Source organism: Leucopleurus acutus (genome assembly GCF_964270905.1).
Source record: "Leucopleurus acutus genome assembly, chromosome: 1".
Classification (NCBI taxonomy): Eukaryota; Metazoa; Chordata; class Mammalia; order Artiodactyla; family Delphinidae; genus Leucopleurus; species Leucopleurus acutus.
In genome coordinates, this window is record NC_139142.1 from 124,820,463 (window position 1) to 124,837,311 (window position 16,849).

Genomic DNA, 16,849 nt, shown 5'->3' on the forward strand with positions numbered 1-16,849 from the left:
CCGCAACGGGAGAGGCTGCGTCAGTGAGAAGCCCACGTACCGCAAAAAAAAAACAACAACAAAAAAACACCGTGGGTTAATTATAGATCTCTTTCTTAGATTTTCTGTAACTTTGTGTCTAAATATTTATATTACCCTGAAAGATGTTATATATGTCCCTAAAACTGTGCCAAAGAATTGTAGAGGGAATTAGCTCAGTAACTCACATTTTACCTCCAAATGATTCTGTCTGAACAATAGGCATTCACTGCATTAAGAATGTGATTTACAATAGGTACATTTTCATAACTCAATCTAAAGTGAAAGATCCAAAGTTCAGGGGCTTTAGGATGCTGCTGTTTTGCCAGTTCCTTAAACCCTGTTTGGCACATGGTAGCACACAATAAATGTTTGTTGACTGACTAATAATTAAATGGATCTGGAAGGCTTCAATAAAGTTTCTTTCACTATTTCTATAATATAAAATTTGTACCACTGTAACTAAAAATCTTACTAACATTGTCCTACTTTTTTAAGTATAATGGCTCAATCTCCCACTCCTAAAGACCTAAAAACTGTCAAATGCATTTTGGAGTGTTTGAGACATTAACAAATCTCCTTGAAGCTATTTTTTCTCTTCTTTCAATGATAAAAGATGGTATTTATTGGACTACCGTGCTCTAGGCCCTAGATCTAGGAAAACACTAGATATAACAGTAGATTTTACAAAAAATTTTCATGAGTTTTACCCAAACATATTCAAAACTTGAAATTCAGGGTCAGAAATCAAGCCATTATATAAAATGTGGTCACAAGAGTCCTAAGTCTCCTATCAGCGTATCCGTTATGTAGTTCTTACCAGTTTCTGGCTGACAAAACGTATACTGGCTGCTAGAGGAAGAGCCCATGTTGAAGTCTTCCGGACTCTGTGCTTCTTTAACAATTATTGCTTCTTCTTGACTCCCAGTTTCTTCTAACTTAGGTGGCTCAAGTGTAACAATATCAGAATCATCACTGACAGTTCCAAAATAGAGATTGTCATCAGGTAACTTTTCTTCCTCTCCCTGAAGAATCATAATTTTAGAGACAAATTCAACAATTATTTATGGGCCTTATATTTTCTAGGCAGTTCAAAGTATATAATGGACTTAAGTAGTATGGTGATTGGGTTTAAAATAAGTCCTGCCCAACAGGAAAGGATTACGCAATAGTAGGTTCATCCTAGGGAATTCCCTGGCGGTCCAGTGGTTAGGACTCTGCACTTCCACTGCCAGGGGCCCGGGTTCAATGCCTGGTCAGGGAACTAGGATCTCACAAGCCGTGTGGCAAGCCCAAAAACAAAAACAAATAGTAGGCTTATCTTTCAGTCTGAAAATACCATCAAACCTGTTGGCAACTCTCTCTTTCAGAATTAAATCAAACTGCTGTCTACCATTCATTCGTGGGCTGCAGAAGCTGAGAAACAAACCCACCTTTCCAACCCAATGTCCACAAAAAGGAGAGGATTTGTTTCTCACCAGTTCTACGGGTTTATTTGGGCATATTCTGTGGTCAGGGAGCCCATAAAAGACTGATTAAATTTTCCTGATAAACTTCAAAAGCTACGTAATGTAAAGATCATCCAGCTATCTAGTTTTATCTGGAAGTCAAGTAAAATGCCAAAGGACAAAGTTTGTTCTCAAATTTTAAAACTAACCTTCATTTTAGATATGAACCCTTAATTTCTCAATATAATTCAAGAAAGCAACATATTTCTAAAGAAAATATTAGAGGTGAAATGAATAGATCTTTAACACATTACCAAGAAATCGCTTTTCTAAATTAAAAGATAGCTCACTTAATTAGGAGTTATATGGAAGCTAACTTTAATCTTAAAACTGACCAACCTGCAGAATCCCAAATTTTTCAACAAAAGATATTTATAATTCAAATAGGAACAGAACACACAAATAGAAATGGAAGCTTTAATTAGTATTCTCTAATAAATACTGTTTATCATATATCCACATAGTAAAACACAAGGTTACCTCGAGTGCTGACTTCATTTCCTCCAAAGCTGGATAAGTAGCTCCTCCCATTAACACTGTGCCATTCTGGCTGCTCTCTGACATAAAGCAAAGATCAATTTAATTACACTTCATCGACCTTTTTTTTTGTCTGCATATATTATATAATATAGGCAGATAAAATCTATTCCTAATTTTTAAAGTGGATTTAAGGAAATGCCACATGTAATTATAACAGTCACTCTATTGTTACTAAAAAGATCTCTGTATTTCAAATATAACTATTTGAAATTGTCAGGGGATAATTTTAGGTACTGAACTGAACTCATTTAAAAATCTACTAAAAACCATAATCCCTAAATAAACAATCTCTACATTACAATTCCAAAGTACTTAAGCCAAGGTGTTTGTAAAAACCTGTTAATATGGAAAACTGATTCTCAGATAATTGACGGCACATTTCCTGAATTCTTAGTTTATTCATAATTCTTAAACGTACCACTATTCTAATGACTGTCAACGCCTAGTAACACAAGAATCAAAACTATGGCTTCAAATTACAAATCTTTACAATAAAAAGTGGACTATAAAAAACAAGGCCTCAAAAGAACACAGAAAAACAAGATAATATCACCATAGCAGCTGCATATGTATTTTATAAGAAACTCTCAAAAAACAATACACAAATTAGATTTTATGTCATATTTTTAATGACAAAGGCTATAAAATGTTAATAGAAGCTAAAAATATTAAAACAGTATACAATAAGCATCAGGTTTTATGCATAGCAAAGTATAAGCATTGTTGGTATAATGTTACCTCCAGATAAAAAGAATTATAGATGGCTTTGAATTTTTTTGCTCATCATTTGTTTTTCTATTTTAACCCCTCCAAAATAACAAAGGGAAAAAAACCCAAACATCACTTGTGTGTGTTATATAGCTCCTAACAGAATATTAATTTGGAGATAAGACTCCTCAACGAAGGTGGACTAGGGTCCAAGGACGCCTGAGGAAGTATGGAAATTTTTTTTTAAATATCTAAATATATGCATTTCTTGGGAGAGACCATCCACAGCTTTCAGATTCTCAAAGAGATCTCTGACCCATGAAAGATGAGAATCACTGTTCAAATGAGAATAGCAATCAACACTTAAGCTGAAAACAAGATTAACAGGTATAATCTTTTATATTTCTGGCCTTGACACATGCACTTTATTCTCCTGACGGAGAAATGTTCTGTTACGTTTTAATGCAATTTTTAAAAGAAAATTTAAGAAGTAATTTTTAAATATGAAGATGTATTAATTATTTGGGTTTCTTAATCCTCTATATAATTAATATGGGCATCAAATCCCACAGAAGAATATATAACATTAATGAAATACAGTAGTTAAATGCCATTTACCACCTATAACCAAAGGTACTCTGAAGTGTGGTAACTGGAGAAGAATTTAGTAAATCCTTTGTGTGAATAAATAATTTTGTATATCACTAGTCTTAATCAAGGTTAATAATATTTAGTCACTGTTTACACTAGCAGTATCAAAGAGTCATATGGAGGCCCAAGTACGTACTATAGCTACAAACAAACAAACCCCCTGGGCAATTTGGTGCCACCGGGTTCTTTAGGCCTGCCCACCTAATCCACACGAAAATTCTAGTCTTTCAGTGTGACTTGATGATTTAGACTAGCCAGAAAGGCTGCCCACCTAGAAAGAAGGCAAGATTCATAATGTTGCTCACATATCCTATTAAAAAAAAAAAAGAAAAATCAGACTTTTTTAAACTTACCTCCCTGCTCTAACTGCAATACTTGTAGCTCCTCTTGTGATAAAGATGAACATTCTGGGGTGAGCTCACAGCTGTCACTGGCTACACCATGTTCAGAATTCATCATCTCTGTATCAGACCCCTAGATAAAAAGTGTTAATCAGTTATTCGTCTATCAGCTGCCCAAAGCTGGATGTGACTACATGTAGATGCTTCCATTTTTAAAAGTCACAGATGCTGCTATACTCCAAAGGGAACAGTATCTATTCCTTTTTCTTTTTTAATTTAAATTTTTGGTCGCGTTGGGTCTCGTTGCTGCGTGTGGGCTTTCTCTAGTTGTGGCGAGCGGGGGCTACTCTTCGTTGCGGCGCATGGGCTTCTCACTGCGGCAGCTTCTCTTGTTGCAGAGCATGGGTTCTAGGGGCACAGGCTTCAGTAGTTGTGGCACACAGGCTCAGTAGTTGTGGTGCACGGGCTTAGTTGCTCCACGGCATGTGGGATCTTCCTGGACCAGAAATCGAACCCATGTCCCCTGCATTGGCAGGCGGATTCTTAACCACTGCACCACCAGGGAAGTCCAGTATCTATTCCTTTTGTTCAATTTAGTCCATAAAACCTACAGCAGGGGAGCCATAGGTTTAGATTTTAAAAGAAGTCAGTCCTGGGACTTCCCTTGTGGTACAGTGGTTAAGAATCCACCTGCCAATGCAGGGGACATGAGTTCGAGCCCTGGTCCGGAAAGATCCAACATGCCGTGGAGCACCTAAGCCCATATGCCACAACTACTGAGCCCACATGCCACAACTACTGAAGCCTGCGTGCCTAGAACCCATGCTCTGCAACAAGAGAAGCCACCACAATGAGAAGCCGCACACCACAATGAAGAGTAGCCCCCACTCACAGCAACGAAAGACCCAACACAGCCAAAAATAAATAAATTTTTTAAAATCTTAAAAACAATAAAATAAAAGAAGTCAGTCTAAAAGTCCAACATTCTAACTATGCTATAAGCCCAAGCAATAAATCTGAATCCCAGAGGATAAGTTTCTAAATTTAGCTATTTCTATTAATTTGCTTCTACTCAACACTTATAGAACTACTCTAGGCAAGACATTTTGCTAGTGTCACAGGGTATGAAAAACTAAAATCTAAAATTCAGATTTATAGCCTATTCAGAGAAACAGCCACAAGCAAATAACTACTTATTATTGCAACATATGACTAAAAAGGTTTAAGGGCAAGGATTAAAATTAACCTATTAGATTAATGGAGTAAACTTTCCTTATAAAATTTCAGACTCTTTTATTCTTCCAAGGTTTTCCTTCTTACTTTGATGTCAGACTGTCTTTTCTTTAATAAAAGTGGATCTTAACAGGGTTTTTTTCTCATGTTAATTAGCAAAATAAGTTATCCACTAATGATTCTGTCTCTCTCCAGGCCCCTCCCTCAATTTTCCTATAATTTAGTAATCCATGAAATCAAAGGTCTGAGTTCTCCTGATATACATAACTCACAACAGCAAAAACTAAGAGACGTCATTAAAGCAGTGGGCTTGAGTTGAGTCCTAAAGAGAATTCTGAGTATAAGATTTTGGGATTGCCTAAAGTGGCAGGAGAATGGTAGTAACAGACACAAGGTTCGGGTTGAATTGTGAGTCACTGGGGAGACCAGATCTGGCCTAAATCAGAATGGTAGCAATGGTAAAGGAAAAGGAAATACATGTAAGAGACATTAGCAAGAAAGATTAGAACCTGATAACAAGATATGGAAGGAAGAAGGATAAAGGTACAAATATGATCAACTCTGTGACAAGGTATTTCTAATACAGAATCCCCAAATGACACACTTGGCTAAATGCCAGTAAAGTCTGCTATCTTGTTTCACACTACAGACTCCCACAGCTGCCTTACTTCTACACTGTTAATTATCCTTGAAGGAGAAATTGTTACTATGAGAGTTGATCTAAGCTTTGGAGAAAACAGGTTAAAAATAGAAAAGTCACTTATTAAAAAAAAGAAGAAAAAGAAACCACATTCATTTCAACTGCTACAGCTGCTAATAAATTTTAAAACTTTCTTGCAGAAACTTTGGTTAATGTTGTTTTCTAGAAGTCATGACTAACCAATTGTCTAAATATTAAATTATCAAAGGAATCATAAAAAATAGCGTTTAAAATTTTTATTGATGAAGGAAAATAAGTGAGGCTTGAGTCTAAAAATAAACAGGAAAATTATAGATAAATCCATTAACACTTTAAATAGGTATAGTTTTTATCTTACTGCTTCTATACATCACTATTTTATGATTTTTCTGTAATTAATATATATTACCAGTGTGAGAAAATAAATTACTGTTTATTATGTACTAGTTATGTAACATCACATTTCTATAATCAAATTCATTTTTTAAGAGTTCTAGCCATAGTCCTTTTTCCATCAAGTTCTGAAATGATAATATAACGTAACGTAACATAACATAACATGGGTGGAACACATGTTCTCCATGCTCCTTGGTCTGTTTAAACGCAGGCTCTGATGTTTTCTAGTTACATAATCTTGGCCAAATTACTGAATCTCCGTAAGCTTTGGTCCTCTCAACTATGAAATGAGAATGAAAACAATCTGTACCACAGAGGGTTGTTTAAAATTATGAGAACATAAGTAAAGCACAGGACCTGACCAATAATAAGCCCTCAGTAAATACCTGCCTAATGTCTCAAAGCTGAGGAAAGCAATGTCCAATAACATGCTGGCTCGTGAAGAGTTTTCAGCAGTGAAGTGAAATGTAGGTGGGAAAAGCTATAGACAATGGAACCTTATGCTTAAATGTAAAAAACTAATGGCCTTCAAAGAACCCAGTTTACATCACTGTTAACACTGTAATATTACAAACTGCCTTATAAAAAGTATTCAGTAGCATACCTCATGATTGATGACAGTCCAACCACAAGATGAATCACTGTCACTGGAATTTTCAGACATTTTTCAGGTCTACAAATACAAAAACATATTGATATGTGGGACACATTTTTAAAAATTCTATAGGAAGTACTATATGTGACCCAAGTACAAAAAGTGGCGCTTACTGCCTTCCAGGTGAAACTGAGACAACCCACCCATAGATTTACCAGACAGGATATGCTTGCATATCCATATGAACAAATACAACCAAACTTTATGACAAGGAGATCCTCCTGAGCCAAAACAGTGTAGACGGTCGTACTGTGGAATGAAGAGGCAAGCTGGATCTGAAAGAAAATGTAGGATTTGGCCAGGCAGAAACAAAGGTAAATGAACACAATCTGACTCTGAGGAAGTCAACTGCTGAGGGAACGACAAATGGGGAACAGTCAGCCAGAGCAAAAGCCTATGTTTTCAATGAACAGTACGGTGTGAAAATCATGGCTGAAGAAACCAGGTGGGGGAAAGAGAAGAGTTCCAAGGCCCAGCAAAATGAAATCTACTGTTGTCAACATGAAGCAATTAATATTTTCAAGCAGGGAAGGAATGTGATCAAATGGTTTTTAGGAAAATAACCATGTTGGTAACACTTCAGTTACATTAAAACAGGGGAAGAAAAAGACCAGAAGTTGGTTAGAAACTTGTGGCCATTGGCAATAACCTAGATAGACTCAAGTCCTAAACCAGCACACATTGGTCACTCTATCCGGTTTGTTCTACCCTTTCTATCTGAAACTCCTATTTAAACTTCAAAATTAAGCTCATTGGGCTTCCCTGGTGGCACAGTGGTTGAGAGTCTGCCTGCCGATGCAGGGAACATGGGTTCGTGCCCCGGTCCGGGAAAATCCCACATACCGCGGAGCGGCTGCGCCCATAAGCCATGGCCGCTGAGCCTGTGCTCCGCAACGGGAGAGGCCACAACAGTGAGAGGCCCGCATGCCAGAAAAAAAAGAAAATTAAGCTCATTAAAGTAAATGGTATCTTGCTGACTTTGTTCTATACATATGTCTTATAAATGCTTCTATTATTGCACATATACTGAGAACCCATTATATCCAAGTTGATGGTTAGTGTTCTAACAGAACTCTACTGCAGACAATTTAATATGGAACCAGTGCACAAATGAAAACAGGGCAAAAAATATAGATGTGGACCATCTATTAGTGATTCTGGAAACTCTCGTAAATTAATATTTTAAAAAGAGAAGATACAGAGAGGTGGCTGGTCACTGATAGTATAAAATAAGCATGTTTTCAGACAAATTATTCAAAATCTAAAATAAGACCTAAAGACGACTGTGTGACTTTTAATGTCACTCGAGATAGAACATTTTACAATAACTTCACCTGAGGTCATCTGATTGTTTGATTTCCCATTTACAACTAATTAGGGCCCAGGCAGTTTCTAAATTTAAAGGTAAATTTGTAAAAACAAAACAAAAACTATTACAATGAAATGCACTTTTTTTCTGTCCAGTAGAGAATACTATCCCAAAGGCTAGGCTTAAATACCCTCCCTATAGTATATTAACCAATTTTATAGCAATTTTATTTCACCATTCCTTATTAAACTGACTACATAAAGCCCAATTTCTCATTGAACCAGTTTTCATGAGTTAAAAACTCTGATGCTACTATTTGTATTTGAATTATTTTATAACAATTCCAAAGTTGTGGGTTAACATATTAGACTGCACAAAGACTGAGCAGTTAACTTTGCAGGAAGAAAGGAAAATGGTCAAAGCAGGCTTTATAAATGAGGTTGTAATGTTTTTGACATGCTGGACAGCATGTTTTTTAACTGAATTAGTTGCCAAAATTTTAAAATTGAGAGCTATCACAAAAAAATTAAGTTCTGGTTCCTTATTGCCAAAAGAGAAAATATGACGACACTGGAAGGATTTCCCAAGAGATAATGTGAAAAGCACTACAAAAATAAAGGCAGAAAAAGTTAAAGAATATGACACTTCTAAGAAATTCAATTAATTTAGCATGAGTGAAGTATTAAAAGAAGACATCTGAAAATCAGAATCTTTCAAAGGGCACATATTAAAATGGGGAAACAACTAAAGGGCCCTAGACCTGTGGGATACAAAGAATCAATGCAATATTCCATGAAAAAGATGAGCACCTAAATTTAACCAGTATTGATGAGGGGGAGAGGATAAATAGGATGGGGAGGGGTTAGGAGAGATTTAGGAAGACAGACAGGAAAGATTTTTAAAGGACTGAATAACCAAGAAGAATAACAAAGAAAAGAGAAAGTGTAGTATATTTTGGTTTAAGTGACTTGGTATTTGGAAAAACCATTCTATATGGAACAAGTAGGTAGGGCTTTACGATTAAGAAAATTGGCCTAGGACTTCCCTGGTGGCACAGTGGTTAAGAATCCGCCTGCCAGTGCAGGGTACACGGGTTCCAGCCCCGGTCCAGGAAGATCCCACATGCTGCGGAGCAACTAAGCCTGTGCACCACGACTACTGAGCCTGCACTCTAGAGCCCGTGAGCCACAACTACTGAGCCCCGTGAGCCTAGAGCCCGTGCTCTGCAACAAGAGAAGCCACCACAGTGAGAAGCCCACACACCGCAATGAAGAGTAGCCCCCACTCGCTGCAACCAGAGAAGGCCTGCGCACAGCAACAAGACCCAACGCAGTCAAAAATAAATCAATAACATTTTTTTTAAAAAAAGGAAAATTGGCCTAAAAAAAAGCAATCATTCTTCACCATGTGAAAGCTCCTCTTCCCTTTGCAAACCCCCAGTTCCTAACCTCCTCTAGCAGCCCACATTCTCACTGCTGCTCCATCTCACCCCCAGACTTACATAACCTTCCAAAACTCCTGGGATACAAGACCTGATCAGGGATATTTAATGTGTATATATCTCCTGCTCTTATCTAGGAAATTTCCATTTAAACAGTTCTAAATAGATAGTCCCCAGCTTTTGTTTTCCAATCAAGAACTCTAATTGCTCTGGGGATAAGCAAAAACAAGATTTCAAAAGAAAGTTACATACATTGCTAAACTGGGACTTTATCATATTTGAATTTCTCAAATCAAGGAGCCCATTTTAATCTGATCCCAGTTTCTTTGTTTACTTGCCCTGGAGGAAGAACAGGCTTCACATCTAGCCCAAATGAGGAAAAAAAGATTCCCCTACTGGCCATAACACCACAGTAAGAGTTTGGTAAGCAAAATTCACAGCCCTACTAAAGAACCCTCTTAATTCAGGTGTTTTCAAAAAGTTGGGTGAGGGCTTCCCTGCTGGCGCAGTGGTTGAGGGTCCGCCTGCCGATGCAGGGGGACACGGGTTCGTGCCCCGGTCCGGCAAGATCCCACATGCCACGGAGCGGCTGGGCCCGTGAGCCATGGCCACTGAGCCTGCGCGTCCGGAGCCTGTGCTCCGCAACGGGAGAGGCCACAACAGTGAGAGGCCCGCGTACCGCAAAAAAAAAGTTGGGTGCACTGAAATTAAATCAAAATTTTAAAAAGTAAATTTCTGAGCCCCATCCTAGACACATTGACTCTGAAAGCTGCCTCTGTATTTGAACTTCCCCACTACAGCCAGTTATCTTCTTAAAATGGTAATATTTTGTCATTCCTTAAAAATGTTAAGATTTTCATACTGTCTTCAGGATAATGCCCACAGGCCTTAAATATCAAGTGTTTTGTCTCTAGCATCTCATCCTCTCTCCCTCCATCCCCTCCCTCTCCCCTCCACCTTTTCAATTCTGCTAAAAAGCTTAGCTTTCTCTTAATTCAGGGGCTTTGCATATTCTGATCTCAGTTCCTCACCTCCTTACTTCTACCCAAACTCCTGTGCCCACTCTTCTATCTCAGCTAATGCATCACTTCGTGAACCATTCCCTGACCCCATCCCCAAAGACTAGTATATTCCCTAATCTACTACTTAAAATACAATACTACGCTGTAATTGCTTGTTTACTTGACCGGTAACACATATTAAGCACTCAATAAAGAAAAAAGGTAAACATTTCTGGGTGATGATGCAGTTACTGACACACTTCTAAACTGTTCCTCAAGGAACTCAAAATTCTGGAGGAATCCATAAAGTTCCTCTCCCCATTATTCTGACCAAAGGTAAATGCAAAAACCTGTTCCATTTTGAGGGCTTTACTAATAATAACTTAGAAATAAACAGTTTATGGGAAAGTTACAAAGGCATAAAAAATCATACAAAGTTATAAAGCTAAGGGTACTTTATGAAGATGATAAACTTGAAGCCCTTTTCTAGACTCAGGCTTCGTTTTATTCCTCAGGGTAGCTTCTTTACCCCAATCTCAGGTCATATATTTCCCCATTGCTTTTTGGATGATCACTAGTAGGTTTCTCAGGCCTTTCAAATAAAGCATCTACAAAACTAAGATTATCTTCCTGCTCCTCTTCCTGTTTCTATCATCTCAGAGAACAGCATTAGCCAAAAATAATCTGGCTGCAAGAAAAAGCCACCAAACATCAGGTCAAAAATCCTAGATTTAGGATAACTACATTTGGGATAACTAGAATTGCCTTGACCCAAAAATCCAATCAGGTCTAAATCCTTTTTCACTTCCTATCCCAACTTCATCATTTCCCACTTGTATTACAGTGACGGCTCTCTAAGAGATCTCTGCCTGCAGTTTCAAATTCCCCTCCAGTCACTCCTTCCCAATGCTGTCCCTACTCTGTTTATCCTAACACATAAATCTGATCACTTAATCAATCACTTAAAATTGGTCTCCAGTGCCTTCAAGATAAACTCCAAAATCCTATAATAATAGCCTCTAGAACAGAGACAAATCATTTAAATTGATTCTCACTTCATAAGAAATCCTATGGGACATTTCTTCACAACATGTAAGATTTTATTCATAGAACTCTATGGAAGAGAATTTGACACTAAGCATTATAAACATACGGTTTTCCACATAGAATATAGCACGTTAGTCATATTAGGATGTAAATTTATTACATGGATGTTCGTATCTCATTTATGAAGTTACTTAAGGTAGAAGGATTATACTACACTAGTATAATCAAACTCTCCAGCAGATGGGCCTACAGTTAGTACCATTTTTAATTTACTCCTTTATCCATCTGTTCATTCAATATTTATTGAGTTCTTAGCACATGCAGGATACTGAAAATATACCAATGTACAAAACAAATAAGAGTCTTGCCTTCCTGGAGCTTAAATTCTATCAGTAATTGACTAGGTTGAACTTCATCTGAGCCCTGTGCTCCAGGAAAGCAAGGAAGGTTGAGAAATTTCCCCATCCTGTTTTGTGTTCTGACTGATAGCTAACTGCAAAGGACCAACCTGCCCTCAAAAAATCCCAGGTAAGACTCACTTCCACCCATTCTGAGTCCCTTGTTTACTTGCCTCTATAAAACTCCTCGGTTCATTGAGATATTCCTATTGCAATAGTCTGAATTAAATTCATCTCAATTTTCTGGGACTTCCCTGGCGGTCCAGTGGTTAAGACTCCATGCTTCCATGTAGGGGGCATGGGTCAATCCCTGGTTGGGAAACTAAGATCCCACATGCCACATGGTGTGGCCAAAGGAAAAAAAAATCATCTCAATTTTCCTAAGCACTTCCTCTTTCACACTGGAGTCATCCAATAAACAACATTACCTGGTAGAATACACAGTGTATTTGATGGTATATTTCCTACTACAGAGAAAGCATGGGAAAAGAGAATAGAAAATGCTGGGTTGGAGAGGCTTAATTTCAAAAAGGATGATCAGCGAAAGCTTCCTTAAGAAGGTATATTTGAGCAAAGACTTGAATGAGTGAGTGAATCATCGTGCAGTTAACTGGGTAAAGAGTGTTTCAGACCAAAGGAACAGTAGGTACAAAGTTGGAACCAAGCCCATATCTATGAGAAACAGCAAGGAGGCCTGTGTGGTTGGAGAGAAGTGGGCTACCGGGAAAGTGGAAAGAGATGAGGACAGAGAGATAATGGAGTGGGAGACAAATGATGTAGGGCCTTACAGATCCTAAGACTTTTTACTGAGTGAAACTAAAAGTCACAGAAGTATTTTGAGGAAAGGAATAATTGAGGATCACACTGGCTGCCCTATTGAGACAGCACTGTGAGGGGGCAAAGGCAGAAGCAGGAAGACCATTTGCAAAGCTACCACAGTAATCCACGTGAGATGATGGTGCTTTGGACCAGGGTGGTAGCAAAGACAGTAAGAAGTGGGCAAATTATACCTATATTTTGAAGGTATAACCAGCTGGGCTTCCTGACGTACTGAATACAAGGTATGAGGGATGACCCCCCTCCTAAGTAAATACAAGAATGGAAAGGCCATTAAGACTGGAAGACTTCAAAAGCAGCAGGTTATGAAAGGAAAATTGGTAAACTCATCGGGGACATATTAAATTTGAGACAGCTATTATCACGTCCAAGTTGAAACGTCAAGTAGGCAGCTGGAGACTGAATTTAGGGGAGAGATACAGACCAAAGATGTAATTTAAAATTACACTTTAGGTGGCAGCTGTCAAAACTAATAACAGAGCAACAATATTAATTTTACCTCATAAAATACAACTGGAGTGAATATTAGCTGATATGATGGCGCCCCTCATCATTCCTGAGTAGCTACATTTTACTATGGAAAAGGTACGGTTTCCATTACTGTATCTTCTAGAATTAGACACGATGGAGAAGAATGGGGGCATTATTCTCCCACACGTCTACAATTCCGAGGTAAGCCAACCAATGGGCTGTGACCAAAGGTCCCAAAAGTGCTGCTGTACTGTAAATGTGATCAAAGATGAATCAGTCAGTCTAGACAGCTTTCAAGAACCTACTTCTATCATGCTTTTCAGAGGTTCTGGAACTTTCATCTCCCCAAGAGGATATGAAATGCCTGCTTTAAACCAGACTGTTGGATAAAGGAAAGAGGACCCAAGATCCCAACTAATAAAAACTTTTTAAATGTCTCTTATATTCTATTTTTTGTCCAATAACAACCCCACAGAAATAAAGAAGCAGAAGATGTAGTTAAGTTAGTTGGTGGCAAGTACTGTGGAGAAAAATAAAGCAAAAAGGGGGAAAACTGAATGCAGGGAGTAGGGGGTAGGGATCAGAATTTTAAATAAGGTTGTTAGGGAAGACCTCCCACCAACACAAGAAGGTACCGATTTCTCCACAACCTCACCAAAAATGTAACAACCATCTTTAATTTCTGATCATGTCATGAGCAAAAAAAAGTAAATCTCCTATTTCAATTTGCATTTCCCAGATGACTCAGTGGGGTTGTGCATCTTTTCCTATGTTTATTGGCTATCCTTATTTCATTTCCCATGAATTATCTAATGTTCACATGTTCACTTTCCTATTGGGCTATCTCTGTTGATTTTCAGAAGTTCTTCATAAATTGGGTCATGAATGAATTCACTGCTAAACCTACTGCAAATATTTTTTTCTAGCATGCTTCAATTTAAAAAAATATCTTCTATCATAGATGTCTTTAAATTTTATGCAGTCAAATGTTGAGGATGGAGAATAAGGTATTTTTTATAGCCTATATTTTACACCTTGCTTTAGAAAGTCTTCCCTACTCTCAAGATTGTAAATAGTTCTCCTATATTTTCTACTAATACTTTTTCAGTTTTGGCTTTTACATTTAGCTATTTAATGTGTGAATCTGGGTATTCTCCCTTTTAGTGTGAGGTAGAAATTATGTCAATTATTAAATATTCCATATTTTTTCTATGATTTAAAATGCCACTCTCTGTCACATAAAGTCCCATACATTTATGAATCAGTTTCTGTAGTCTCCATTCTGTTCCAATGATCTATATTCCAGCACCAAAACAAGGCTGTTTTAATTACAATGGTACTCACCACTTTTTACAGTGCTATTTTGCAACTCTTCGCTTCGTCCCTCCCTAAACACACACAACCACCCTGAACACTTACATACAGGCAACAATGAAACTGACTGCAGGTTACATGCAGTACTTATTCCAAATGCTAGAAATTTTTTTTTAAACTTCCTGTGCAAAAGTCTCCCCATGACCTTGAGAATAAGTATTCTGTACAATAAAGTCAAACTTCTTAAGGGGACATCCAAATGCTTCCACTACCTGGCTCTAGCCTAGCTTGCAATCGATTAGTTCTCTCCTCCAGGGCTATTTCATCTGATCAAAGTAATCTACTTGCTACAAGTAGAGGAGCACAGCCCTACCTCCATGTCTTCACTTACTCAAGTCACACTTCCTGGAATGCTTTCCTCCTTTCCTTTCTTCTGATTTCCATCTTTAAGGCTCAGTCTCCTCCATGAAGTTTTCCTTCATGTTTCTGACACACTGATCTCTCCTTCCCCTGAATGTATCGCATTTATTTCTTATTTCTCAGCATAAGTTCTGTACTTCTTAGCATAGCTTGCCTAAGAGCAGCCTCTATTACTTTTATCCATGAGTTACTTTACTAGTTAGTGTTAAGTTCAAAGCTTTTGATAAGAAGTTTCAATTTAATTTTCAATGTCTCTATAACTGCACAAAAATTTTAACTGCTCTCTACTAGTCAGAAGTCATACAATACATACATAATAATCTCTCATCTTTAATCGCTTAATATTCTATTTTATCTATAGAAAAGGACACACAAGCATTTTTACTCAGATCAGGAATTGAAGGATCAGAAATAGTAATGAGCTACAGGTCTAATTTCAGGTCTAGCCCCACCCCTTAAGCTTGCCTCTTTTAAATGTACCACAATTATGAATTTTTTTTATTCCTGCCTATTTTCAAAAGGGAGCTAGGGCCACTAAAATCACTAAGCACCACAATGAAGGGGTTGAAACAGAAAAGCTTAAGAAATTCTAAGATTTTCTGTCTAAGTAAGGATCTAAAACTGTTACTGTCACTATGCTTTATGGTAATTTGGCACAAATTTACATTTTAAAAAGTACTGTGACAAACACTTCTGGAGTAAATGGTGAGAACTGTATCTCTTTGCGGAATTAAAGGGTCTTCAATCCTGTTCATTGTGGTGGGGGAAGAACCTTTCACTGTGTTGCTTTCTTTTTTCCAAATAGTCTCATCTTAAGTGAAGGCTCAGCTTATACTTTTTTTTTCATCTACAATGTCAACCTTATTTCAGTCCCCAAACTCTGGCAATAAATAAGCCTAGCCTAGGAGTGCCTAGTACCCACTAGGCCTCTGTGCTGTGGGGGGAAAAAAAAAAGACTGCCTTAGGGAAGTTGATTCCAAGGCTTATTGGCTAGAATGGTCAGGTAAACTCTTTATTTGAAAAAGAGTAAGTTTTTGTATGGCTTTTTAACTGTTATAGCAGATAAATCCTGCAACATATTTTCACGAAGCCCAGGCCAAACTAAATTGCTTCCAAACAGCATCAAGAGACAAATGATCTGACAGGTAATTCTGAATATGGAACTAAAGTGCTGGCTGCCATTCTGGATGCTCAAAACAGCAGAGCCTTTCTATGGTTGGTGTGAAAGGTAGAGAATGAAAGAGATGCGAAAGATAAGAGCCATTTTCACATAAAACGCTTCTGAATTTAAAGACAGTAAATTTCATTGTTCTTCCCCTCCTACCTCCCAAAGGGGGAAAAAATCAGTTTTTTGACAAATTGCATCACTCAGGAATTATACTCTCCATTAAACGTCATAAATGTGGTGTTGCAAAAGACTTTCAGATTGATGTCATCTCTCATGTTTGCCTTGTGAAAGTTCGGCATTATTAAGATAAGGCTTCATAAAACCTTAAGACCACCTGGTAAAAATACAGCCCAGAGATTTAAACATATAAAATAAAACCACACACACAAAAAGACTCAAACAAAACAGAAAAGTTTTACAATCCTGGGGTAAAGATGACCTTTTTACTAAGCTTTACACAAAACCTAGAAATTGTAAAGGAAAAGCTTTTTATTATATAAAAATCATAAACTTGTTTGCCAAAAGTCATAAAAATAAGAATGATATACTGAGAATACCTGTGACATATATAACAGTTTTCAAAACATTTAAAGTACACCAATAAATGAGTAAGAAAAAGGTTAAAAAACTGAATAGAAAATTTATCAAGGAATATGAGTAAGCAATTTATAGAAGATATTAAAATGGCTTATAAGGAAAAAAATGCTCAACCTT

At 37.4% G+C, this 16,849-nt stretch overlaps 1 protein-coding gene across 3 annotated transcripts in view; it reads right to left on the reverse strand.

Moving 5' to 3' along the window:
* Positions 1 to 16,849, reverse strand: part of CCPG1 (cell cycle progression 1) — a 38,557-nt gene that overhangs the window by 15,609 nt on the left and 6,099 nt on the right. For all 3 annotated transcript variants that reach the window (XM_082846502.1, XM_082846500.1, XM_082846501.1), the window contains exons 2-5: positions 6,679 to 6,747; positions 3,779 to 3,899; positions 2,007 to 2,083; positions 839 to 1,043 (exon numbers count right to left, since the gene is read on the reverse strand). In XM_082846502.1, the coding sequence (XP_082702628.1) occupies positions 839 to 1,043; positions 2,007 to 2,083; positions 3,779 to 3,899; positions 6,679 to 6,738 (463 nt within the window). In that variant the 5' untranslated portion in view covers positions 6,739 to 6,747. The remainder of the gene's footprint in view (positions 1 to 838; positions 1,044 to 2,006; positions 2,084 to 3,778; positions 3,900 to 6,678; positions 6,748 to 16,849) is intronic.